This window comes from Giraffa tippelskirchi, chromosome 8, assembly GCF_054371585.1.
Source record: "Giraffa tippelskirchi isolate mGirTip1 chromosome 8, T2T-mGirTip1v1.2.pri, whole genome shotgun sequence".
Taxonomy (NCBI): Eukaryota; Metazoa; Chordata; class Mammalia; order Artiodactyla; family Giraffidae; genus Giraffa; species Giraffa tippelskirchi.
In genome coordinates, this window is record NC_137282.1 from 24,033,749 (window position 1) to 24,061,045 (window position 27,297).

At 37.6% G+C, this 27,297-nt stretch overlaps 1 protein-coding gene and 1 long non-coding RNA gene across 14 annotated transcripts in view; both read left to right on the forward strand.

The window, feature by feature from the left end:
• The window catches only part of MICU3 (mitochondrial calcium uptake 3), a 76,478-nt gene that overhangs the window by 2,555 nt on the left and 46,626 nt on the right, over positions 1 to 27,297 (forward strand). For 7 of the 13 annotated variants that reach the window (XR_014062569.1, XR_014062570.1, XM_081521533.1 and 4 more), the window contains exon 2: positions 24,190 to 24,343. The exons of 1 other annotated variant lie outside the window; for it this stretch is intronic. Coding sequence is in view for 10 of the 12 variants with exons in the window: in XM_081521533.1 (XP_081377659.1) it covers positions 24,190 to 24,343 (154 nt within the window). In the remaining 2 variants the exon portion in view is untranslated. Of the gene's footprint in view, positions 1 to 8,870; positions 9,082 to 24,189; positions 24,376 to 27,297 lie in introns of those variants that run through there. 5 more of the 13 variants (XM_081521528.1, XM_081521531.1, XM_081521529.1 and 2 more) reach the window with 3 other exon arrangements.
• Positions 4,918 to 8,732, forward strand: LOC145518064 (uncharacterized). The gene is made up of 2 exons (XR_014062572.1): positions 4,918 to 7,317; positions 7,853 to 8,732. It is a non-coding gene; the product is annotated as an uncharacterized LOC145518064 (long non-coding RNA).

Sequence of the window (27,297 nt, forward strand, 5' to 3'; positions counted from 1 at the left end):
CAGAAAATGAAAGAGGATTAATTCTTGTAGAGGAACTTCAGAGGAAACTGTTCAGGTATCATCATGTAGTTGACAGTATAAGGTAAAGTTGAGTATAAGGCAAGAATGAGAAGAGGGGCAGGAAGCTTTTGTCTTATTAGTGTATTAACAGTCATGCATGACGAGGAAGTCATCTAGGAAAATTTTTCTTGCAAGACAAGAAGAGTATGAAGGGCTTAGATGACAATAATTGGGGAAAGAGACAGCTATTCTGTTTTTACCTTTAACATAATTTATATACCCATTATTCTTTGCCCAAATAGGTGATGGTGATCTGATGTAAGTTCATCAGTTCTTTTGGTGGAGATTGTTGATGTATTTAGATCAAGAAATCTATATTAAGGACCTTCTAGTAGCACATCACAAATACATAGCGCAAAGTATATTTATACAGTGAATACTTAAAATACTAGCAAATACACTCAACCTTCACCCCTTTCCCCCACCCCAAACACATGTTAAGCTTGTGTTCTGTTTGACCAAGTGAAAGTGAAAGTGAAAGGTGCTCAGTCGTGTCTGAGGCTTTGCGACCCCATGGACTATAGAGTCCATGGAATTCTCCAGGCCAGAATACTGGAGTGGCTAGCCTTTCCCTTCTCCAGGGGATCTTCCCAACCCAGGGATCGAACCCAGGTCTCCAACCCAGGTCTCCCACATTGCAGGCGGGTTCTTTACCAGCTGAGCCACAAGGGAAGCCTTTTAATCAACCACAGTTATCTGGGAACATTGAAGATTCAAATGGTATTTTCTTCTTTCTAAAAAATCAATTTTACTTTTAAAGTTGAGAGAGTGTCATGCAGTTTTTGAAAGCCCACACTCAGGAAGCTGGAACTCTGGTTTTATCACTTCCTAGTTGTGTCATTACTGAAACTCAATGCCTGTTTCCTCATCTGTGAAATGAGGTTAATCCAGTCTGTCTCATAGAGTTGTGACAGTTAAATGAGTTAATATCTTTAAAGGAGTTACAATGGCACTCCTAGCATGTAATGAGCAAATTTGTATTTTTATTTTATTCATTTGTTTACTTATTTATTGTCCATATTTATTTACCTACATTATTATTGCTTGTACATTATTATTCCTGTACATTGTTTTAAAAATCAAATAATACTGAAGTTGTGTCTTACCCTTATTCCTTTTGTATTTTATTTTTCCCCCTCTGAAAACTTTTATAATCTTTTTATCCCTGGTGTTTGAAAATTTCAGGATAATGAGCTTTGGTGTGGGCATTTTTCGTTTATTGTGCCTTATACTTAAGGATCCTTTCCGTAAGGAAATTCACATCTGGAAGTTCTTTGTACTTTTCTTGTGTTAGTTCTTGGACAGTTTCTTCTCTGTTTTCTTTTTCTGGAATCTGTGTCAGTCTGAAGTTACACTTCTTGACAGATCCTAATCTAATTCAAATTCTAATCTTACTTAAATTCTAGCTTGTTAATCTCTTTGTTTATTTTTATGAGAGGTATCTTTGACTTTATCTTCCAACCTTCCTTTTAAATGTTTTATTTCAACTATCCTAATTTTTTAATTCAAAGAACTATTGTGTGTTCTCTGCTATTCATGTGGAGAAGGCAATAGCAACCCACTCCAGTACTCTTGCCTGGAAAATCCCATGGACAGAGGAGCCTGGTAGGCTGCAGTCCATGGGGTCGCGAAGAGTCAGACCCGACTGAGCGGCTTCACTTTTACTTTTCACTTTCATGCATTGGAGAAGGAAATGGCAACCCACTCCAGTGTTCTTGCCTGGAGAATCCCAGGGACAGGGGAGCCTGGTGGGCTGCCGTCTATGGGGTCGCACAGAGTCGGACACGACTGAAGCGACTTAGCAGCAGCAGCTATTCATGTGTTTCAGCATTCTGTTTTGTTTTATGGCTGCTAAAGTTCTCTTTGTATCATAAGGATATTAATTATAGCATTTTAAAAAATTGTCTACTACTCCATGCATTGTGTTGTTTCTTCCAGATTTTTTTTTTTTTAATTTTCGTTTGATTTTCTAAAGCTCTCACTTCCTTTTTATTGGTTTTCCTTGCTTACCTGTGGTTGTTGCCTGTCTGAATTTGAGAAGCTCTTTGTACCTGAGCATGAGTTTTCATTTGGTAATCTGGGCTTTTCATTAGGGTGGCATCCAAATGTCAGTATTTTAAAAGTCTTTTTCTCTGGTGTCATTGCACTTCTGTAAATAGGTGAGTTGGGAGGAGCAGTTGTCTTCTGGATTCAGGCACAGGTGCATGTTCATGCGAGAGCATGTGTGCTGAGGGAGTGTCCGGGGATGGGCTTCCATGCTGTTATCTCATCCCTCTTTTCAGCCCCACTGCTTGCTCTGCTTCCACGACAACTTGTGTTCCCTGGGCCTCATCTTTTTCAGGATCTGTGCTGAAAATCAGCTAACTTCTATTTGGCCTCCTCCTCCATGGCACCCAGGTAGTGCCTCTGCTTCTCTAGGTCAATTATCATTCCTCCAGCTCTTCAATTTTATAAGTCTGATGAATTCTCTTGAGTGTTTAAGTCTCCTTTCCTTTTTTGCTTTTTTAGTCCTTGTGTGTTTACACCTTTTGAGAGATTCACTTATTGTGATCTTAATGTGGTTAGAGGAAGAAGAGGCTGAAAGTCCTGAGCTCAATCTGCCATGTGTCAGAAATAGTTTCAACTCATGTTGCCTCTTCATTTATTATGCTTATATTTGATTTCCCTGAAGTGGTAGAAGTGATTCCCTTTGATATTTCATACTATAGCTAAAAAACTTTGATTTATAAAGCCTCTTTTAAGCTTCATTTTATACTGAACATAAACCTAGCATATAAATTAACCTGTAGCTGTTATGAGAATAATATAACTGATGGGAGTGAACAACAGTAACTTACATACATACAGTTCTGTTACCTTGAAGATGTTTGTTTTAAAGATACTGCCTGACCCAGAGGGATGGGATGAGGAGGGAGGTGGGTGGGGGGTCCAGGAAGGGGAACACATGTAAACCCATGGCTGATTCATGTCAATGTATGGCAAAAACTATTACAATATTGTAAAGTAATTAGCCCCCAACTAAAATAAATAAATTTATTTTTTAAAAAAATAAAGATACTGCCTCTGAACTTCCTCCAGAAGGCCTTCCCTGATAGATTTGTTCAAATACCCCTGCTTAGCCTGTATTCCCAGATGATGACTTTTTGCAATTTTTTGTTAACTGTCCTCTCTGTTGTCTTAGTCTTTTAAGGAGCAGCATAGTGTTGGTCTTGATCACCTTTATATCTTCATTGCCTGGTATGGAGCCTAGTCCTGGTTTGTTGTTGTTTAGTCGCCAAGTCGTGGCTGACTCTTTGCCACTCCATGAACTGTAGCCTGCCAGGCTCCTCTGTCCATGGGATTCTCCAGGCAAGAATACTGGAGTGGGTTGCCATTTCTTCCTGCAGGGATCTTCCCAACTCAGGGACTGAACCTGCATCTCTTGCATTGGCAGGCGGATTCTTTACCACTGAGCGAGCAGGGAAGCCCTCTAGTCCTAGTAGGCACACAGTAAATATTTGTTGAGCAAATAAACCCATGCTAAATATTTGCCCAGGACATACATATTGAAAAGACACAATCCCATTCTGTGAGAATTAATAGTTTCATATTTTGTTCAACTAAAGTAGTTATTTATAGTGTTAGAATTGGGAAGACTTCAGCCAAGGTCAAAATTCCGGGCTTTGGGAGACCAGATCACGTGATATTGTATTTATTTTAATTGTAAGCTTGGCTTGCCAAAATTTTTCTGTAAATATGGACTTGAATGTGATGTTGACAAGATTTTGTTTAGAACCCTACAGTTAACCTTCAAGCACTATTTTTATCAGTGGAAGAATTTTTGTTCTAAAACTGCCTGTTTCAGGGTCAAAATTTTTAAAATCTGCTAGGTTGCTTAACGTACCTTAACCTACTATTTTATATATTATTTGTAACACATGACCTATTTTATGATTTGTTCATCTTAAGAAGAAAAGAGAACAATATTTTTTTATTTTTTTATCTCTTTTGTATATTTCTATAATAATCGCCAGTGATCATGTGTTTTTAAGTTTCTTTCACTGTATACCTTTTCCAACCTCTTTTTAAGGCAGCACATTTTGACACTTGAGGTAATACTTCTTCTTTCTCAGAATATTGAAGCACTTACCAGATGTGTAAATGTAGAAGAATCTTATGAGAGGAGTCACATAGATGGGAAACTGAAAATAGGTAAATTCTGTATAGAATAACCTAGTTGTATAGGAAGCTAAACTAGGTGATCCCCTTTTGTTTTCCTGGTAGAATCTGGGCTTCCCAGGTGCTCAGATGGTAAAGAATCTGCCTGCAATGCAGGAGACCTGGGTTTGATCCCTGGGTTTGAAAGATCCCCTGGAGAAGGGCATGGCAACCCACTCCAGTATCTTGCCTGGAGAATTCCATGGACAGAGGGGCCTGATGGGCTACATGCAGTCCATAGGGTCACAAAGAGCTCACTAACACCTTCACTTTTTCACTTTCAGAATCTGGTAGATTGTTAGTCACAGGGTGGCCAGGTGAGATGCTATTGCCTCTTAAGAGAGAACGTTAGAGGGTATGGTTCTCCATATTCTTGGTTAAAAAAATAATACATGTCAAGCAGTTTGTGTTGTTTCATTTTTGCTGTGCTTTGAGGCTTGTGGGATGGTAATTCTCTCACTGAGGCCCTCAGTAGTGAGAGCAGGGGGTCTAACCACTGGACCACTGGGGAATTTCCATGGCAAGCAGTTTTTAACAGTGATATTTATTTAGACAAAAGATGGTTGTGGCTTTACTAGGAAAATGGCAGTGAGGCACTTAGAAGTTGCTGGATTGGAGAGAGATTAGGAGGTCAATAGGATTGGCAGTTGATTGGACTTCAGGAATAAGAGAGATGGAAGTGTCTAGGATGAGATTCAAGTTTTTGTTTTGGGTGACTTGGGTGGGTAGTGCAGCAGTTCACTGAGACTAGGTCCCAGGAGAAATAACAAAAAGACAGGTGAGGCGTAGTATACATGGATGATAGATTTCTAACTTGCACAGTGGGTCAAGGGATCTTTGGACAGCTGCAGGGATGTTTCCAGCTCAATACATAGGTCAGAAGCACTGGAGAGAAATCTGTACTGTAGATACTGATTTGAGAGTCATCAAGTGTTGAAAGTCATAAGAATGTTGGACATTATTCACAATACACAGAACAAGAGAAAAACACTTAAGGAGAGAGCCCTGGTGAGCATTAGCAATTTACAAGACCAACAGATAAATGGAAATCTGAGAAAAGCTGAGACCCAGACAGATTAAAGAAAGCCAGGAAGGTCATGGAAGCCAACAAAAGACTTCAGATATACTAAAGTTTATTACTCAAAAGTGCAAAAGTGCTATCATGAACTAAATATTTAACTATCAAAAATATTACACCTATATATCACCAAATAATTAAAATCTAGAACTTATCCTGAGTCATTATGGTAGTTACTTAAAAAGTTTTATTAAACTGTAGGCAAGGAGGCAAACTTCTCAAGGTTCCTGCCACCTGCTGGCAAATTATAAGAGAATAGCAGTTGTGTCTTCTCCCCACACCCTTCATCTCTCAGAATTTGAAACTTGGCTGAAGCCATAGATCGAGTTGAACATTGATCTTCAGTAGAATGGTGAAAACTGAGAGGATATGAAAAAGTGAACCAGAGTGGAGTGATCTAAATGTCAAGATTTATAAGGGCAGAAGTGGCCGGAGTTATAGGGGGTGTATTGTTTGATAATAAGGTGATAGAAAAATTCTAGAAATTTGACTCTTCCACGTTTTGATGATATGTTTTATTCAGAACTTAGATTCTCTTAGAATCTGTAGAGAAAGTGGCATTCTTCAATGCATATGTAATTCAGGTACCTGCAGCTGTGCTCTCTTAATTGTAGGCAAGTACAGTGACTCCCTAGGAAGTTTAATTCCTTTGGAAAAACAAGGTACTGGGGAACACATGGGACAGTTACCTGACCTAGAAAAATGGGTGGAGACAGTCTCGTGTAACTTCTGATTCACTCACAGTACCACATACTAGTCAGAAGCAATTTGATCTTCACTTAATGTTTAGCTTCTGCCTGGAAAAGTACAGATCCTTTTCCCCTTTCTTTCCCTCCTGGCCCCCCCTACAGTGATCTCTGCCCAAGGCTGCTTGTGATTGCCCTGTTGTAGTCATTCAGTTGCTAAGTGGTGTCTGACTCTTTGCAACCTCATGGACTGCAGCACGGCAGGCTTCCCTGTCCTTCACTATCTCCCAGAGTCTGCTCAAACTCATGTCCATTGAGTTGGTGATGCCATCCAACCATCTCATCCTCTGTTTCCCCCTTCTCCTTTCGCTTTCAGTCTTTCCCAGTGACAAGGTCTTTTCCAGTGTGTTGGCTCTTCACATCAGGTGGCCAAAGTATTGCAGCTTCAGCATCAGTCCTTCCAATGAATATTCACAGTTGATTTCCTTTAGGATTGACTGGTTTGATCTCCTTGCAGTCCAAGGGACTCTCAAGAGTCTTCTCCAGGACCACAGTTCAAAAGCATCAATTCTTGGCCGCTCAGCCTTCTTTATGGTCCAGCTCTCACATCCATACATGACTACTGATTGCCCTGTGCCACAGCTTTAAACTCAGGGATTAAAGTGATTATTGAAATAACATAGGTTGAAATAAGTAAGAGCAAAGTGCCATGAGGAGTAGTTGTCTTGAGGTCAGGAGAAAGAAGTCAGGATGATGACCTTGCCCTTACTCTCCTGTGCCCTATCTGGATGAGTCAGCAGCCTTTAAGTTGACTTTCCAGGAAGTCTCAAAAAACAGTATTATTTACATTAGCCAAAACTTAAACAAATGGCTTATCCAACTGCAACAAAGCCTAAGAGATATGACCTTGTTCTGTGTGCTCTTGGGCCCAGCTAAACACGGGTCCTCTTTCTAAGGAAAAACTAGAGACTGAGCAGTAGGTATATATTGGTCTTTGTCAGTTGTGAAATATATTGTGTTGGGAGAACAGCTTTTAAGTGAAAACAAAATGCTCCTAAATAAATTATGGGATGTTCACTTAATAAAATAAATGGTTTAAACTTCTGGTTTTATCCATACAGCATGCTCCATAATCTGTCATCAAAATATTTTAAACATCCTTTTAAAAACCATTCTGTCCTTTTAAGAAACTAAAGGAAATTGCCAGGGCAGAAGTAAAGAGGAAACTAGGAGCTAGAACAGCGTGAGCCGTGGCTTCAGTGAGAGAGCTTCTGCTGCTGCTAGGTCACTTCAGTCGTGTCCGACTCTGTGCGACCCCATAGACGGCAACCCACCAGGCTCCCCCGTCCCTGGGATTCTCCAGGCAAGAACACTGGAGTGGGTTGCCATTTCCTTCTCCAGTGCACGAAAGTGAAAAGTGAAGTGAAGTCGCTCAGTCATGTCAGTGCATCATTATTCATGGAATCCTGGGGGTTTGGATTTTAAGGCCTTCATGGGGACAGGAGACAAAACCCTGGAAAGCTGGAACTGAAATTCCATCTCCCTAAAGCCAGAGCCTATAGCAACAGAACAGATAAGGAAAAAAATGATTCCCCAGACCCCCTCCCCCTGCCCCATTACTAGGCAATGACAGGGAAGCCTGAAGATGTCTGCATGAGCTCTAAGTGGAAAAAAGGACTCTCCCGAGAATGTATAAAAATGGTTCCACGCTACCTCATGGGGCTTCCCAGGTGGCTCAGTGGTAAAGAACCTGCCTGTGAATGGAGGAGACGCAGGTTTGATCCCTCGGTTGGGAAGAACACCATGAGAAGGAAATGGCAACCCACTCCAGTATTCTTGCCTGGGAAATCCCACAAACAGAGGGGCCTGGTGAGCTATAATCCATGGGGTCACAAAAGAGGTGGACATGACTTAGCAAATAAACAACAACACTGCCTCATATGGGTTTAGAGTTAGCACTTCTATTGCCCCGAGGGGAAAAAAAAACCAAACTGATAAAGCCGGCAGAAAAAAATGAAAAACTTCTTTGAGGGAGATGCCCCAAATACCGGCCACCTGTAATTTCTACAGAGAAGGCCTCCAGGAGGATAAACTCATAAACTCAGCAAACTGAATGATTATATTCCTCACAGTTTAATAATAGGTTGAGTCTATCAATTAAGGATATTCAGAATGATTAAAGACATAATGAAGAGTCAGTATGAAGAAGAATGGTAGATTATAATAAAGAATCAAATAGAAATTCTCACAATGTAAAATATGGTCTTTGAGGTCGAATAGATTAGGCAGCATATAAAACATAACTAAAGAAGCAATCTGTAATCTGGAATATAATTTTGAGGAACTACACAGAATGTAACACACTTTTAAAGAAATGGCAGAACTTCCCTGGTGGTCCAGTGGTAAAGAATCCACCTGCTAGTGCAGGAGACATGGATTAGATCCCTGGTCTGGGAAGATCCCACATGCTGTGGGGCAACCAAGCCCACGTGCCACAACTACTGAGCGTGTGTTCTACAGCCCGTAAGCCGCAACTACTGATGCCTGAGTACCCTAGGGTCCATGCTCTGCAGCAGGAGAAGCCATCACAACTAGAAGCCTTTGAGATCACAACTAGAGAGTAGCCCCCACTTGTCTCAACTAGAGAAAAGCCCGTGCAGTGACCAAGACCCATCACAGCCAAAAATAAAATTAATAAAAAAAAAAAGAAATGGAAAATACTAAAGAGTGTTTAAGAGATATGGAAGATAGACTGAAAGGGTCTAAAATTCCTCAATTAGGGATTACAGGCTCAGAGAACAGAGAGAATGAGAGGCAGTATTCTAGGAGAGAATGCCTGAACAGTTCTTAGAAGGAACAAACATTAGTCCTCAGAGTCAGGAAGCATAAACAATTGTGAGCAGGATAAATAAAAATGGTCAGATCATAGTGAAACTGAAAAATCAACAATAAAGGAAGATAGAACCAGTTTCCTAGAAAGGCATGGCTGTTGGCCTGATTGAAGACTAATTTGTGACAATGGATAGAAGTCAGGAGACACTAGAATGTGTTTTCAAAGAGGTAAGAGAAAATAACTACCATTAGATATCTACCTAGATAAATTATTGTTTAGGAATGAGGATAAAATAAATTCATTTTTCACAAGTCTGAGATTGCTTACCAGTCTCTGATCATTACTGAAAAAACTATTAAAGAGTGACTATCAGGAAGAAATGAACATGAAAAAAGGGTGAAATTTAAGAAGCAATGGTAAATAAATTGGTAAAGATGACATAAATATTAACTACATATAACAACAATAATTATCTTGAAAGCTAAACCAAACTGGATCTCAAATATTGGATAACAGTGATACACAAAACAGGAGGATTTGATCAGAGTTGAAGTGTTCTGTGTGGGAAGCAAAAGTAAAATTAGATGCCTACCCCATTGCAATAATAACCCAGGTGGATTATAGCCTTAAAGGTGATAAGTGAAACTTTAAGATATTTAGAGAAAAATATATGAAAATAAAATATTGGCCCTAGGAGGAGGAGGATTTTCAAAATAAGACAAAGAACACAATTTCAGATGGAAAATACTGCCTCATTTCACTCCATTAAAACAAAAATATCTACGAAAATACAAAGAAGTCTTGGAATGGAAGAAGATACTTAAGATACCAAGCACTCCCATGAAGTAACTATCCAGAATATATAGTGATGATCTACAGATTAATAAGAAAAACAACAACACAATAGAAAAATGGACGAAAGGTCCGAATAGGCAATTCAAGAGTAAGATATGCAAAAGACCAATAAATACATAAAAAGATGTTTAACATCACTAGCAATAGGGAAATACAACTACAGTGAAACATACTCTACTGATTAGGTGTAGGGATGGTTGATTTGAATCTGTAAGGTCTATTTCACCCATATAGTTTTTTAATCTCAAAATCATTTTACTCGTTCTAATACTTTATTAGAAAGTTAGAACTGGACATGGAACAACAGACTGGTTCCAAACTGGGAAAGGAGTTCGTCAAGGCTGTATATTGTCACCCTGCTTGTTTAACTTATATGCAGAGTACATCATGCAAAATGCCAGGCTGGATGAAACACAAGCTGGAATCAATATTGCCAGGAGAAATATCAATAACCTCACATATGCAGACGACATCACCGTTATGGCAGAAAGTAAAGAAGAACTAAAGAGCCTCTTGATGAAAGTGAAAGAGGAGAGTGAAAAAGTTGGCTTAAAACTCCACATTCAGAAAACTAGGATCATGGCATGCAGTCCCATCACTTCGTGGCAAATAGATGGGGAAAAAATGGAAACGGTGAGAGACTTTATTTTCTTGGGCTCCAAGATCACTGCAGATGGTGACTGCACTCATGAAATTAAAAGACGCTTGCTTCTTGGAAGAAAAGCTATGACAAACCTAGATAGCATTTTAAAAAGCAGAGACATTTCTTTGCCATCAAATGTTTGTCTAGCCAAAGCTATGGTTTTTCCAGTAGTCATGTATGGATGTGACAGTTGTACTATAAAGAAAACTGAGCATTGAAGAATTGATGCTTTTGAACTGTGGTGTTGGAGAAGACTCTTGAGAGTCCCTTGAACTGCAAGGAGATCCAACCGGTCCATCCTAAAGGAAATCAGTCCTGAATATTCACTGGAAGGACTGATGCTGAAGCTGAGACTCCAATACTTTGGCCACCTGGTATGAAGAACTGACTCATTTGAAAAGACCCTGATGCTGGGAAAGATTGAAGGCGGGAGGAGAAGGGGACGGTAGAGGATGAGATGGTTGGATGGCATCACTGACTCAATGGACGTGAGCTTGAGCAGGCTCCAGGAGTTGGTGATGGACAGGAAAGCCTGGAGTGCTGCAGTCCATGGGTCACAAAGAGTTGGACATGACTGAGCGACTGAACTGAATACTTTATTGGGTTATTATTAGTAGTTGCTTTAATTTTGTTCCCATCCCTTAATCCTCTCCAAACTTAATTTTTAAATCTGTTTTATAAATGAAGGCAGTAGTTTTATAAACTTTGTCCCAGATAATGCCTTTTCAGCTTTCCTTTCTATTACATTCAGGTAACATTTAAGTTCTTCCAAAAAATTTAATGCCAGTGTAATGGGAATAAACTACCTAAACTACATCATTTTAAAACTTGTTTATCTTGAACAGTTAAGGCTCAGTATAAAGAAATATTAACCATTTACAGGGGATTAGCTACTAAGAAGGAATCAGGATTATATAGAATACCCTTGGGCTAAGAGAAGGTACCCAAGGAAGGAACAAAGTTGGAAGGGCTGCGGCCTCCCTCAGTTGGGAATCAGGCCTCGTTGGAAGAGGTGTGTTCACTGCTAGAGTTTGTCCAAGTTGCTGGGCTGAGGCTGGCAGATAAAGAACCACAAGCTGGGACTGGCAACCTGGAAGCCTCCTGCTGGGGCACCACTGGGCCAGTGTTGGCAGACAGGGAATCCTGGACCGGAAATGCCTGCCCCCCTCACCCCCCTATCCCCAGCTAGGATGCACACAGGCCAAGGCTAGTTGGGCTGGGAATCTCAAGTTGTAACTAGCAAGCAGGGATCCCCCCACCCCCACCCCCTTTGGGGTACAGGTAGGTTGAGGAGTCTGAGCCTGATTTTATTTAATGTTTTTTGATTGTTTATAAATTATCCAAAAGAGAGGGAACATAGTTAAATCTCTAAATATTCAAGTTCTTCCAGAGAGTAAATTGCCAACTTGATGGGAATGGCCTATAAAAGAACATTTTTGAGGACTATATATGTGAGTAAAGGACAAGGCAGATGGATTGCTCTTTGGTTGGTGTTCTGGACTGAATGGTCTGTATCTCCCCAAAGTTCATATGCTGAAGCCCTAACCCCTTGGTTAGGGCTGTATTAGGAAGTGGGACCTCCAACAGAGTAATTAAGGTTAAATGAGGTCAGGAGAGTGGGCTCCTGATCTGATAGGACTAGTGTCTGTGTAAGCAGAGGCACCAGAGAGCTTGCCTTCTCTCTCTGTGCCCACACCATGCAGAAGGGCCATGTGAGGACGTAGAAAGAACGTGGCAATCTACAAGCCAGAGACAGAGATCACACCACATCTGTCCTGGCACCTTGATCTTGGACTTCTAGCTTCCAGAACTGTGACAAAATAAATTCTGTTACTAAGCCATCCAGTCTCTGCTATTTTGTTAAAGCTGCAGGTAAGTTCAAGGTGTTTGTTTCTTTCAGTTATCTAGGAAAACTGTTTGGCGTGATTATGGAATCAGACCGCAGAAACAATGGCTCCGTGCATAGCTAGAGGTTTTGTCATTGAGGGTCAGCTATCACTCTCAAGAAATCAGTGGAATACCACATATTGCATAATCTAGATGTTTGGAGCTGAGTCAGGACGATTGAGAGAAAGGTCATGGCACATGAAGCAGATGGGAGCCACAAGGAAATATCAGGCAATTGGAATAATTTGGTCACCATGGACGTATTTAGAGAACTTCCAACTTAGAGTGACAGGGAGGTACCGAGCTGGCAAATGTATGTGTGGACCTGAGGTGTCAAAGACTATTTCTGGACCCTGCTGATTAACAGATAGGATACTTTTCATGAACTGATTTTATTGACCAGAGGAGATGGAAGTGTTCTAATTTAATTTTCATGTAATGTTTACACTTCATGGTTAATGTTTGCTGTTTAGTTGCTCAATCGTGTCCGATTCTTTGCTACCCCATGGACTGTAGCCCTGCCAGGCTCCTCTGTCCATGGGATTCTCCAGCCAAGAATGCTAGAGTGGGTTGCCATTTCCTTCTCCAGGGAATCTTCCCAATCCAGGGATTGAACCTGGGTCTCCTGCATTTCCGGCAGATTCTTTACCTACTGAGCCACCAGGGAAGCCAGCAGAGTTAGTCTTAATTTGTCCATTTTACAGTGAAAATGCTAAAGTATAGAAGTCTCTTTTTCCCAAGTTTACCTAATTAGGAAGTGTTGAAACTGGCATTAGAACATAGGCCTGGAGGATTTAAAATCTGTGCCCTTGTATTTCAGTGTACCAAGCTGTGTAATGTGGAAGAACACTCAGTTGAGTGTCCTAACACCTGAGTTTTGATCTCAGACTCATTTCCTGCCTGTGTAGCCCTGATTAAGTCCTCTCTAGATGCCAGAGTAAGCTAACTCTTTTGTAAAGTGGAGCTAATATATGTTCTGTTTGCTTTTTCAAAAATAATACACCATTCCACAATTTTTTCTGCCTATAAGAATATGTCTATGTATGTGTGTGTATATATGTATGTACCTATAATATATATCATATATAAATGATTTATGTTTCTCTTAGTTCAGTCCAGTTCAGTCGCTCTGTCGTGTCCGACTCTTTGCGACCCCATGAATCGCAGCACGCCAGGCCTCCCTGTCCATCACCAACTCCCGGAGTCTACCCAAACTCATGTCCATTGAGTCGGTGATGCCATCCAGCCATCTCATCCTCTGTCGTCCCCTTCTCCTGCCCCCAATCCTTCCCAGCATCAGGGTCTTTTCCAATGAGTCAACTCTTCATATGAGGTGGCCAAAGTATTGGCGTTTCAGCTTCAACATCAGTCCTTCCAATGAACACCCAGGACTGATCTCCTTTAGGATGGACTGGTTGGATCTCCTTGCAGTCCAGGGGACTCTCAAGAGTCTTCTCCAACACCACAGTTCAAAAGCATCCATTCTTCGGCGCTCAGCTTTCTTCACAGTCCAACTCTCACATCCATACATGACCACTGGAAAAACCATAGCCTTGACTAGACGGACCTTTGTTGGCAAAGTAATGTCTTTGCTTTTAAATATGCTCTCTAGGTTGGTCATAACCTTCATTCCAAGGAGTAAGTGTCTTTTAATTTCATGGCTGCAATCACCATCAGCAGTGGTTTTGGAGCCCAAAAAAATAAAGTCTGGCACTGTTTCCACTGTTTCCCTATCTGTTTCCCATGAAGTGATTGGACCAGATGCCATGATCTTAGTTTTCTGAATGTTGAGCTTTGAGCCAACTTTTTCACTCTCCTCTTTCACTTTCATCAGAGGCTGTTTAGTTCTTCTTTGCTTTCTGCTATAAGGGTGGTGTCATCTGCATATCTGAGGTTATTAATATTTCTCCCAGCAATCTTGATTCCAGCTTGTGTTTCCTCCAGCCCAGCGTTTCTCATGATGTACTCTGCATAGAAGTTAAATAAGCAGGGTGACAATATACAGCCTTGACGGACTCCTTTTCCTGTTTGGAACCAGTCTGTTGTTCCATGTCCAGTTCTAACTGTTGCTTCCTGACCTGCATACAGGTTTCTCAAGAGACAGGTCAGATGGTCTGGTATTCCCATCTCTCTAAGAATTTTCCACAGTTTATTGTGATCCACACAGTCAAAGGCTTTGGCATAGTCAATAAAGCAGAAATAGATGTTTTTCTGGAACTCTCTTGCTTTTTCGATGATCCATTGGATATTGGCAATTTAATCTCTGGTTCCTCTGCCTTTTCTAAAACGAGCTTGAACATCTGGAAGTTCACGAAGCTTTTTTTGATTTTATCTTTTTATTTTTACCCTTTCTTCTGTAACTTGCTTTTTCTCACTCTGCTATGTGTCTTGTGGCTTTTACCATAAAACCACCTCTAGATCTACTGAATCGAATCCTTTTTAAATGACCACAGACCACTCTAGTGATGTGTCATTATCTATATAACCAGTATTCTACTGATGGAAATTTTGGTTGTTTCTATTTTTTCACTGTTAACTGTTCTACAGTGAATATCCAGGGTTCTTTGTAGATGCAAATGTTAAGTTGCTGGGTCCATAGCTATTATATTTTAATAGAAACTATCAAGTTGTTCTTCACAGTGGTTATACTAAGATATACTTTTGCCAACAATAAGAAATGGGCTTCCAGTGTCCCCTTTCACTTTGTCAAATTTAATTGTTTTCCCAATTTGAGTATGAAAAATGATTTACCATGATTGTTATCATTTCCACTTCTCTGATTAATAGTGAAGTGGAGAATTTTTTGTTTGTTTATAGTTTTCTGGGAATTGCCCATTAATATCCTTTGCCAACTTTTATTTTTTATTGACTGATTTTTAGGAGATGCCAAAATATTAAATCCTGTTTCTACTTTATAGGTCACAAATGCTTTTATGCTCTCAGTGCTTTTAAAAATGTATGTTACAGGCCTGTAAACTAAACACATATCATTTCCTTTATAGCACAAATGTGACCATACTGTATATATTGTTCTTGCCTTTTAAACTGATAGTATATTAAGATATCAATATATTATATATCGGTCTCTTCTTCTTATATTTGGATGCCTTTCCAAACTATGGATAAGTCATAATTCAAGTTTAACGTTTATTCCATTTTCAGTTCTTTTTAAAAATCAGACTTGATAAAGGTTTGTGTGTTTTATTACATCTTTTCAAATGCCACTTTTTTGTGTTTACTGTTTTATTGAGGGAGTTTATTTCTCTTATCTTTATTGTCTATTCCCTTCTTTTTCATCAAATTTATCTTATCCTCTTTTTTAGCTTCTTGAGTTTTTATCCTCTTTTTAGCTTCTATGTAAATAAATGCTTAGTTCATTTATTTTAAATTCTTAATTGTTCTTATAGTAAATACATGAATTTTTTTTTTTATGTCAGTAATGGCATAGACCAAATTATACAGGGGGCTCTTTGTAAATTCCTAAGTGTCATTTATTTTCAAAAAGCTTATAATTCTCAGTTTTTATTTCTTTTTTTAATCCAATCATTGTTTACTTAACAGTGTATCTTAAATTTTCTGAAGTGGCCTTTTTTCTTTTGGTCTTTTAGCATTTTCCCATATGCATCAGGTAATAAGCCTTGAAAGAATTTGTTTTTTAAAATGGAACATATCCAACTTTTAAATAGACAGTAATACTATAGTGCATATTAGCTGTGTATGTACTAGGAGCTTAAAAAATAAACTACCAACATATGTACCTTCTCTTGTCATGATCCTCTCTTCTCCACAGCGATAACCATTTTATCATTCCCATAAGTTTTTGTAGTTTTATTGTAAATGGATGTATCTTTGAATAGTATACACTTACTTTGCAACTAAAACATTTTATATAAACAGTACCTACCTTTTTATAATTTGTCTTTTAAGTTAATGTTTAAGAAATTTATCCATCTTGACACATGTACTTCTAGTTTATTTTCACTCCTGTATAATGCTCTACTATATGAATATTTCATTAAACCTGTATAACTTTCAGTTTTATCTTATTGATGTTTTCGTGATGACTAATAAACAGTTTATATATTCTGTTTACTAAAATCAAAGTTAATAAGCACCTTCTTTGTTTTGTTACTCAGATCCTTTTTATTGTTTCTCCACTTGACCTATCCATTTCTAGTAAAGATACCTCAGCCATGATTGTGAGTTGATCAGATTGCATTCTTTTAACAGTTTTTTTACCATATAATTTTAAGCTGTTTTGTTCATGTGTGTAGTACCTTCTTGGTGAATCTTTCTTTGTCCCATTTAATGCTTTTGGTTCTTAATTCTATGTTTTTGAAACACTTGTGGTAATGTTTTACTCTTGTAAGGAACATTTAATAGTTTTTTTTAAAAAAACACAATATGAGAGTTGATCATTGTAATGGAGGAGTTTAACCCAGTCTTGTTTATTATAATTGTGGACATGTTTGCATGCATTTTTGCTGTATTATGTGTATGTGTTATTATCTCTTTCCCCTTATCACCTGGCGTTAGATTGGTGTTTTCTTCCTTCATCATTTCTCTTCCTCTAGTGGTTTCAAAGTTATACATCCTATTTCTAGTCTCCAAGCTCTCAAATATTTGCTGAATAAATGAATGACTGAATACAGTTGTAAAACTTACTGAAATTGTTAAATAAGGATTCCCTTAAAAATTGAAACATAATATTAAAAAAAACAATAATTACTGTTAGTACCAGGTAATATTTGAGAGCTTTCTCCAAGCCAGAAACACTTCTAGGCACTGGGGAAGCAGAAGTGTACCACTCAGACAAAAATTCCTGCCTTCATGGAATTTATATTATCACAGAAGGCTGGAGATGGAAATTTTGGATTTGTCAGTATATTTATAATCTGTAAAGGCTAGATGAGATAATTAAGGAAGTAAGTATAGATTCAAAAAAGAGAGGAAGTCCAAGGACTGGCCTAGAGCAGTATCAACAAAAGTACCAAGAAGGAGCTGCCTGGGTAATAGGAGGGAAATGAGGAATGGGTGGACTTGGACAGGAAAAATTATTGCAAGGAAAAGAGAGTTATCAACTGGGTCAGATGCTGTAAGATGAAGACTGAGAATTGACCTCTGGATTTAGCAACACGGAGGTCATCAGTGACCTTGACAAGCAGCGTTAGCAGAGTGGTGAAGGGGAGAACTTGCTGAAACAGAGGAAACCCGCTGTGACAAGCTGGATGGAGAGGTGGGCAGGAAAGCTTCCAAGATGGGAGAAATGTGTGTGCGCAGAAGAGAAGCACTCAGTGGGCATGAAACAGGGGAAAACAGTGAGGTAGGAAAGGCAGGGGAGGTCACTGCTGGAGCAGGGCCCTAGAATAGCGGGAAGAGGCAAGATGTATGTATCAAACCACCGTGATTACTGCCACCTCAGAGATACCTTCACCTACCGTCCTATCAAATAATGAAATGATATATGTGAAGGTACTTTGTAAACTTGTTAAGAATCCTGTAATATAAGCTAGTGTAACAGTGCAAGTGGAGACTTTAAAATAAGTGGTCAGTTACTTTTTTTTCCCAGTGTGATCTCAGCCAGGGAAGTGCTTCTTGATTGATCTTCAGTTGTGTATATTTCCAAATGGACACATTTACCAAGCATCAAAACATTTCTCTTGGAGGACTTTGGGATTTTCCCACACTGAGAATTTGATGTTTAACCTTTCGACCACCCAACAAGCAAAGAAAATGTTACCCCTTTTATCTTCTTAGAAGCTTTTAAATCAGCCTGAAGCCATTTGAGAAAGCCAAATGTAATACTTCCATGAACATCTTTTTAGCTAGAATAAAAATAGATGTGAATAGAATCTCATGCACATCTCATAAGATTCTTGCCCAGAAAATATAAAATAAAGATCTAAATTCAAATGATATTTGCTCTTTAATGTTTTATGTAAATGTTGGTACAGTCGCCAATATCAGGTAGAGCCTCATACCAAATGATCACCATCCTACATGAAATCAAATGCATGTTTTAATCATTGCTTACTTTAAAAAACTAGTACTGATTCGATTTAATAAAACATTAAAAAAATAAACTACTAAGCATGAGTATTTGAAATAATTTTGCTCAGTACAAATGGTTTTTAGTTTTCCTTCTTCCATCCTTTGTTCTCGGGTCTCCTTTTCTCAGTTGCTAAAAGGTAATGCGTTATATGGTGTTTAGATAATTGATATAATTGTTTCAAGTTACCTCTTTAGGGTATTATCAGCTTGTAGGCATCAGTTTCTCTAATTGTTAAGTAGTGAATCCTTTATCTGGCATTTAATCTTGCCTCCCTGGGAAAACCAGATCTTACTACAGAGTAAATTTTCAAATTGCTGACCTGAAGTAACATGAGCTGGTGCCTTGGCAGTGAACCTTTGCTTTCTGTTATTCACAGGAAGGATAATGATGTGGCCTGAAGGCCCTTGTTTCAGTACCTTAAGAAGTAACATCCAAGTACTAGTTGCAAAAGTCTGAGCTTGGAAATTCCAGAGAAAATAATTGCATTGACGCAGTATTTTTTTATTTCTTTTGGGAAGATGAGGTAATTTAAAAATGTAACTTTTATCATTTCTACTGTTCTTAAACCACTCGTCTTACTTATGTTGGCATAACTTAGAGGATCCACAGTTACCTGAAAATGATCATTATTTATTTTTATGACTAAATTATGACTTATTTTACAGGTGTGTTTGAAAATTTTATTTCCGTATACATTTACATGTATATGTTCTATTTTTGTAAGTAACGAGACTGAGATTATAGAACTCGAATGTAGAATGTTTTACAATTTCTCAGTAAAATAAAAGATAGAATTATTTATTTTTTAGAGCTAGAAAGAAGATTCCCTAAACATTTTTAGCAAACTTGAAAAGAATGTTAAGCAAATCCCATGAAATAATTTCCTTAAAAGTGTAAAATGCAATTTCCTAGCAGCTGTAAAATGAAAAGGCAATTTTGAAAAAAAATTTAAATTTTTTATACAATTTTTAAAGGTTACACTCCATTTACTGTTGTAGCAAAATATTGGCTGTATTCCCTATGTTATATTGTATTGTGCATCCTTGTAACCTATCTTACACCCAAGAGTTTGTATCTCAAACTCAACCACCTCTATCCTGTGCCTCCCCTCCCTCTCCCCACTGGTAAGCACTAGTTTGTCCTCTATATCTGTGAGTCTGCTGCTTTTTTGTTATAGTCAAGTCATCCTAAATTGCACCAAAACTCAGTGTACACCCAAAGTATCAATGGAATCTTAAAAACAGAACCTGATATATTAATTTCAAAGCTCACTTAGAAGAAAAAATTGCTTATCAGTCAGCAAAAATATTTTTAAAAGATCAACAGTCATATGGAGTCTTGCTTTACCTAATCTCAAAAACATAATCAAAAGCTATAGCAGCTAAAGCGTTATGGTGTTTGAGTATGAAGAGATGGATCAGTCAGTGGAAATGAACAGAAAGTATAAAAACTGATCCAAGTATTGGTTTCCTGTTGTGCTGTCCATCCCATCAGATCCTCCAGCCAGATGAGCCCAGTCCTACCAGCTAATGTTAACTAGAATGCTCTAGGATCAGGCTGGTTTACTGTGATCGCATGAGAAAATTGTTTTTTTACTTACTACCAATCTATGGTTCATTTGAGCAGTGCCAACTTCATGGCAAAAAGATGGGGAAAAAGTGAAAACAGTGACAGATTTTATTTTCTTGGGCTCCAAAATCGCTGCAGATGGTGACTGCAGCCATGAAATTAAGACATTTGCTCTTTGGAAGAAAAGCTATGACAACCCTAGACAGAGTATTAAGCAGAGACATCACTTTGCCAACAAAGGTCCGTCTAGTCAAAGCTATGGTTTTTCCAGTAGTCAGGTACAGATGTGAGAGTTGGTCCATAAGGAAGGGTGAGTAACAAATAATTGTTGCTTTCAAATTGTGGTGTTGGAGAAGACTCTTGAGAGTCCCTTGGACAGGAAAGAGATCAAACCAGTCCATCCTAAAGGAAATCAACCCTGAATATTCATTGGAAGGACTGATGCTGAAGCTGAAGCTCCAATACTTTCGCCACCTGATGCCAAGAACTGACTCATTGGAAAAGATCCTGATGCTGGGAAAGGTTGAAGGCAAGAGGAGAAGGGGGTGACAGAGGATGAGATGGTTGGATGGCATTGCTGACTCAATGGACATTGGAGCAAGCTCCAGGAGATGGTGAAGGACAGGGAACCCTGTCGTGCTGCAGTCCATGGGATGGCAAAGAGTTGGATGAAATTTAGTGACTGAACAACAACAATGTGTATTATTACACCATGTGATTTATCACCTTAAATTGAGCAGAGGCAATGGAGGAAGCAGCACAACTGCAGTAGCTGGAGGCCCTTTTAAGCACTCAGGCTCTGGTTATCTTTTTTATATGTAAATCATATCCTTCCCCTTTAGGATATATATATGCCATATATATGTATACCAAATATATGTGTGTGTGTATATATATATATATATATATATATATATATCCCTTTTAGGGATATAAAGATATATTTATAAATAAATGTATTTGTCTGGGGCACAAACCATTCCCAAACTCCTCTCCACACCTTTTAAGGTGATAAATAGACCAGTAGGCACCTAGTGCCATTATCAAAACTGATGGGTACTTTTGCTAAGGCAACAAGAGGTAGAACTCATACATACAGTGATGTTTTAATGAAAACCTTTAACTCACATGTCTTCTGAAACGGTTTCTTGTGTTTAAAGAATACAAATTGTTCCACAGTTCTGTGTGTTTTTTTCTTCCTTTCTTTCTCTCAACATAGGATAGAATAGAGGCGAAAACCACAGACCATGACTGAAATTTTAGGGAAGTAGTGATTGCTTAAACAAAGGTAGCAGCAGTGGGTGAATGTGAGAAATTAGAGGGAGAACAACATGCTTTGTTAATTGATTGTTGGTAGAAGTTAAGGAAAAGGAGGAGTTATCAGCATTAACTCATAGGTAGATCAAATTGCCAGCTGCAGCAGTCAAGCAGGCTTGGTGTGCTGGGGCCAGGCTTAAGGAGGGATAGTTTGATGAGACAACAACAGGCACCTCATGAGCAGTAATGGCAGCAGGTGGGGGAAGAAGTCACACATAAAGTGCATATTAGGTCACAGGAAATAGGCAAAAATTGTGGTTCTGGGTGTTAGATTGAAGCGTGACTTCAGATTATGGTGTTGAAGCAGTGAGCGCCCCGCATTGAGTGGTCCTCCAGGAAATTCACTGGAGATGAGTCATGGTTGATGGGGGCCACCTCGGCCCAAGGAAATGGCTTAGCAAGAAGAAAACAGGAGAGTAAACTATGGTCACAGACAAGATTGGTTTCCCTGCCCAGAGAGGAAGAAAAAGCCCCTGAGATACAGGTGTAGAAGGGGACTTAAGATGGTAGATGGATCCCTGAGGAGTATTCAGGGAAATTATTGCTCATTATTGGCACTGAGTGATTGAGTGACTCCTTACCCATGTACGCTTAGTCACTCAGTCATGTCCTACTCTTTCAACCCCATAGACTGTAGCCTTCCAGGCTCCTCTGTCCATGGGATTCTCTGGGCAAGAATACCAGAGTGGGTTGCCATTTCCTTCTCCAGGGGATCTTCCCAACCCCGGGATCGAACCCAGGTCTCCTGCATTGCTGTCAGACTCTTTACCAACTGAGCTATGAGGGAAGCCCTCCTTTACCCATGGTAGAGCCCAAATAACTTCCCAACACAAATGGATTATCTGACTTTGCTATTAATATACTGCTGAGCCAGCTTATCTCTGTTACCAGGTTGCTTTATCTTTCTAAAGCACCATTTTCTTTCTGTCATTACTTCACTTAAGAATCTCCTAAGGCCATTTTTGTTTTCTGTCAGATTAAATCCCGGTCCTTTAGTCTTTCATTCAGAAATTGTTATCAGTTTACCTACACTTTTCCATGAATGCAAAACTTTTGTTGCAGGAAGATGATTTCCACCTTCAAATATGCTGTGTAGACCCAGAATGCTCATATCTCTTCCTGACATTAAAATTCATTTGTTCTTCCTGTGCTTAGTCACTCAGTCATGTCCGACTCTTTGGAACCCCATGGACTGTAGTCCGCCAGGGCTCCTCTGTCCAAGGGATTCTCCAGGCAAGCATACTGGAGTGGGTTGCCATGCTCTCCATGCAATCTTCCCAACCGAGGGATCAAATCCTGGTCTCTCGAATTGCAGGCGGACTCTTTACTGTCTGAGCTACCAGGGAAGTCTTCTTAAAGCCGTCTTACTAACCTCAACCTATTGTGCTTTTCTTCTGTTTACTCTGACTTGCTCTCTTTTCCATGTTTCTACCTTTTGTTCCTCCAACTAGCATTTTGTCCACTTATATAGAGCATATATTCTTTAAGGGCTGAGACTAGATTCTACCTGTTATACAGGCCATTTAAAAAGGGCATTAAAAATTTTTTTTATTTGACTATTTCCATTATGTTTTAAAAAGTCTTAGTCTTCAGAGTAGTAGAAAAAAGATTAATAACTTGCCTAGCTTTTCATTTAATAAGGTGTAACTTAGAAATATAAAATGTAGTTTCCTTACTGAAAGTTCTTATCTGTTTTGATACAACTTCTCAAAATAGTGGATGTTTAAATAATTTTAAGTTTGTACACAGTTTGGATAATGACTAGGAGAGGCAATAAGGAGATTAAGTTTGTCATCCTAAATAAGAATTTTTTTCTGATATAAAATGTTTTGTGTGAAATGTGCAAAGGTATAATTTTATATTGTTGATAGCCATGTAAATTGCCAAAAGCTTCCTGGAAGCATCTCGATAATGTGTATGAAATGACTGTGTTTGACCAATCAAGTTTACTCCCAGCAATTAATCCCAAGGAACTATTTATAGATATATCTAAATATTTTCAAGGCTGGCCATTATATTAATAACATTGTTTTATGGTAGTGAAGTACTATGAATTACCTAAATATTCAACCATGTGGAATCCATTAATTTAGTTAGACAACAAACATTTACTATGAAATATTGCATAGTTACTAAAAATGGTCTACTAGGCTATTTAGTGATATGGAAAAATGATACATTAATTAGTAAAAAGAATCAGATAACCAGACAGTATAGTATAACTCTGATTTTTTGGCAAAAAAAAAAAACAGTTATATCTACAAGTTTTTAAATTCTATCTTCTGAATTATATATAGTAACTATGCATTGCTTTTTGAATCAGGAAAAAAACATTAAAAATTTTGTTACAGTTAAAAGAAAATAAATAATAGAAATTATTTATCTACAAGGAAAGATTTTAAAATTAAGGAAAACAAAAGACATTCCCTTCTCCCCATACATACACACTCCTCATTCTGCTTATCTTAACCTTGGGTAGAATTCAGAGTGATCACTGGTGGTAACTCGACTGTAGTGATCTAGAGTTAGCAACTTCAGCACAAATCCAAACTCTGCCACTAAATGGTTTCCTTAGTAGTTGCCATGAACAGCCTATCAGGGTTTCCCTTTCTTCTTTTAGAAAATTAATAGACTTCAGTGAAAAGAGTTCTAATTAAATAAGTAGGCCTATATAGGGAGTACATAGTAGGCATTCAGCAAGAGTTGGTGTTCCTTCTGCAGAAACTACTAGCTCAGAAATTTAATGTTCTCTGAGACTGAAACTGAAGAAAGAAATCACAAGTCCTTCAAAGAGCCAGTGTAAAGTCTTCAGAATCTGAATGATGTTCATTCATAGTAGGATCTTCTGAACATTAATTCATTTTATTCATGTGGATATTTATTTATGATTATGTATTTTCACCTTTTTTCCTTTGCTCTGTTAATTCCCTATCAACATAATTGAAGACATGTATCTTCTAGAAGGAGGTGTCGCTTCACACAGTCCAGACTTATTTGCTTTCTTAACTTCAGGTTGCTGTTGGCAGAACAGAAGTCGAAGACCTGGACCTCTATGCTACATCTCGGGAAAGGCGATTTCGTTTGTTTGCTTCTATAGAATGTGAAGGGCAGTTATTCATGACTCCATATGATTTTATTTTGGCTGTTACAACAGATGAGCCCAAAAGTAAGTATATTTCTCAAGTTTATCTCGACAATGTTATATCATTTTTTCTTATCTCTATTTTTTAAAATTGTGGAGCAGTGTTAAGTTTTTCAGAACAACTAACCAAGTAATGTGGTACTTCAAAAGATACTATGCTTTGATGTCCTGATACTATGTATCAAAAGAGACAATGTTACCAGACTAATACTTCTTATAAACCCCTACTGGTATCTTTTCTCTTTTCAGAAATTTCATTTGTTCCCTCTTTCTCAGTACATCAGACTAAACACCCACCTTATTTTTAATATTCTTGATAAAGGTTCTTATTCTGCCAAATCAGTTCTTATATCCAGCCTGGACAGAAAAACTCAGAGGACTGGCTTTGCAGTTAGACTTGGACAAGAATTCTTCCTGTATCTCTTCTGAATATGTCATGGCTCTTGCAGTGTAAATGTAGATTGATTGTGTCTCACCTTTCCATGTGTTAATGCAGTGGTTCTCAAACTTTTTGGCATTATGTACATTCTTACAAAGTCACTTTAATGTCTGACTTAATAGAAGACATCTGGATTCTTATATCTGCCTTTGTGTTCAATTTGTTGCAGTGTTTGTTTTCAGAAAGTATTGACATATGAACAAAATCTGCCTAACAGATACGGAAGGAGGACTAGGGAAGGGTATTACAAAAGCCTTTTCAAATAATCATAGATATTCTTCTTTGGTATTATATCAATACTTGGCTGCTGGTAGTTTCTTAAAGTTTAGTTGCAATGTGGACTCTGACATTTTTGTCATCTGTTTTGTTAAAATCCATTGACCTACATTGCATTTTTGAATGGCTCTTTTTTCTTTATATTGATATAATTTTGTACTATCAGCTGGAAAATATTGCTTCATTAAATTACATTGATCTGTCAAATGTTGCCATATTTCATTGTACAATATTTTTTAAAAATCACGTTCACTAATACCATCAGAATCTTATCAGAAAAGTCTTTGCTTATTGGAAAGCTGTCAAATGCATGGTATATACAAGCTTTCCAAAATTTTAATTTTCACTTGAAATCTCAGATGTTATTATTGACAACAAATATTGTCAGTTGTTTTCTTTAAGCAAGAAACTCAGATTAACAGTTTATTTTTTAAATTTAATTAATTAATTTATTTTTTATTTTGTATTGGGGTATAACCGATTCACAGTGTTGTGATGGGGTGGACAGTAAAGGGCCTCAGCCATACATATACATGTATCCATTCTCCCCCAAACTCCCCTCCCATCCAGGCTGACATATAACATTGAACAGAGTTCCATATGCTATACATAGGACCTTGTTGATTATCCATTTTAAACAGAACAACAGTGTGTATAGGCAACCATAAGTTCATTCCCTAAGTCTGTGAGTCTCTTTGTTTTGTAAGTAGTTCATTTGTGTCATTTCTTTTTAGATTCCACATATAAGGGATGTCGTATGTCATATGATATTTTTCCTTCTCTGTCAACATCAGTTAATTTCTAATCAGTACTTCTACTATGTAATTAGGAATGATAACTAAAGATCAAGATATTTGTAAAAACTTTTTTTAAAAGTATAGGGCTTTAAAAAGAAAATTTACCTCAAAAAAGAAAATATGCTTCAGAGACAGAATATTAAATCATATACATATCAGAGTAGCATATTGCAATTAGACAGACTTGTGTTTAGACCTTGGCATTTTTTATGAGCTTTGAGAACCTGAGTAAGTTATTTAGTCTTCTGTTTCTTCATTTATAAAAGTGAAAGTAACAAAAAGTCTTAGGAGGATTTTTGAGGATTGAATGATATCAATTATGTTTAGTGTAATACTAGTATACAGTAGGCACTTAATAAGCTTGCTAGGTGTCATTGTTATCATCATCAGTATCACTTGAATTCAGAACCATTATTTTTTAAAATCCTTAATTTTATGGCAACATCAACAGGAAAATGCTATGCCGTGTAAACATTTGCTTAATAATTATAATTCAAATAAATGTTAATTAAGATATACATCAGATCACTGATTATAACTTTGTGTTTGAAATCAAGAAAATTTCTTATTTTACCTACTAAAATAGAACCTGAAAGGTAAAATTTCCATCTAGAACTAAAATAAGTAATTATTTTCATATAGCTTCAAGTATTTTTTAATTTTAAAGAATTTATTGTTTAAAAAGTTCAGACTTACATAAAAGTATTAAAAATATAATGAACAACAACCTATAGCCTAAGAAATTAAATATGTCCAAAAGAATGAAGTCTCTCTTCACCTTATATATGCAGTAACTTCATTTGAAATAAAGAATTTAGAAAATCAGAAAATCCTTTGAAGAACAATCTTAATGGCTCTTTAGTTTTATTTTTAAAAAAGCCAGTAATACTGAACATGATGACATATCCGGCAGAATGAATATGTCTTTGGTGAATAATTTACCCTGGAAATCTCATAAACCCTACAAAACTCAAGAGTGTCTAACTTCCTCTTCTGATAAATACTTTCTGAATATTGCATAAGAGCATATGCATGTACTTTTGTACCATTTATTTTTCCTCCTTTCTTACTGCTATATTTCAAAATCAACAGAATAATAAAATTATTTACATTGCTATGTTCACTATATAAAGGAAGATGTCTATGAAATGAATGTATAAAGTATTATAATTAAGGTTAAATGCTGAAGTCTACCTTAAAGACCTGTGATTTTAATCACTTGATTACAGAGTTCCATAATAACTATCTCAGGTAAAGAAAGGATGTTGTTACTACATAGAGAAGAAAACTATCTTCATAGAAATCAGTTTGATAAATTTTAGAATATAGTTCTTCCCTTGTGATCTTTAAATGACTTATTACATTGCTTAAAAGAGAGAAAATTACATAGCAAAAAATGCCTATCTTATAATCTTGAATTTTATATATTATTTACATTAACTGTAGTTAATTATATAGAAAAACCC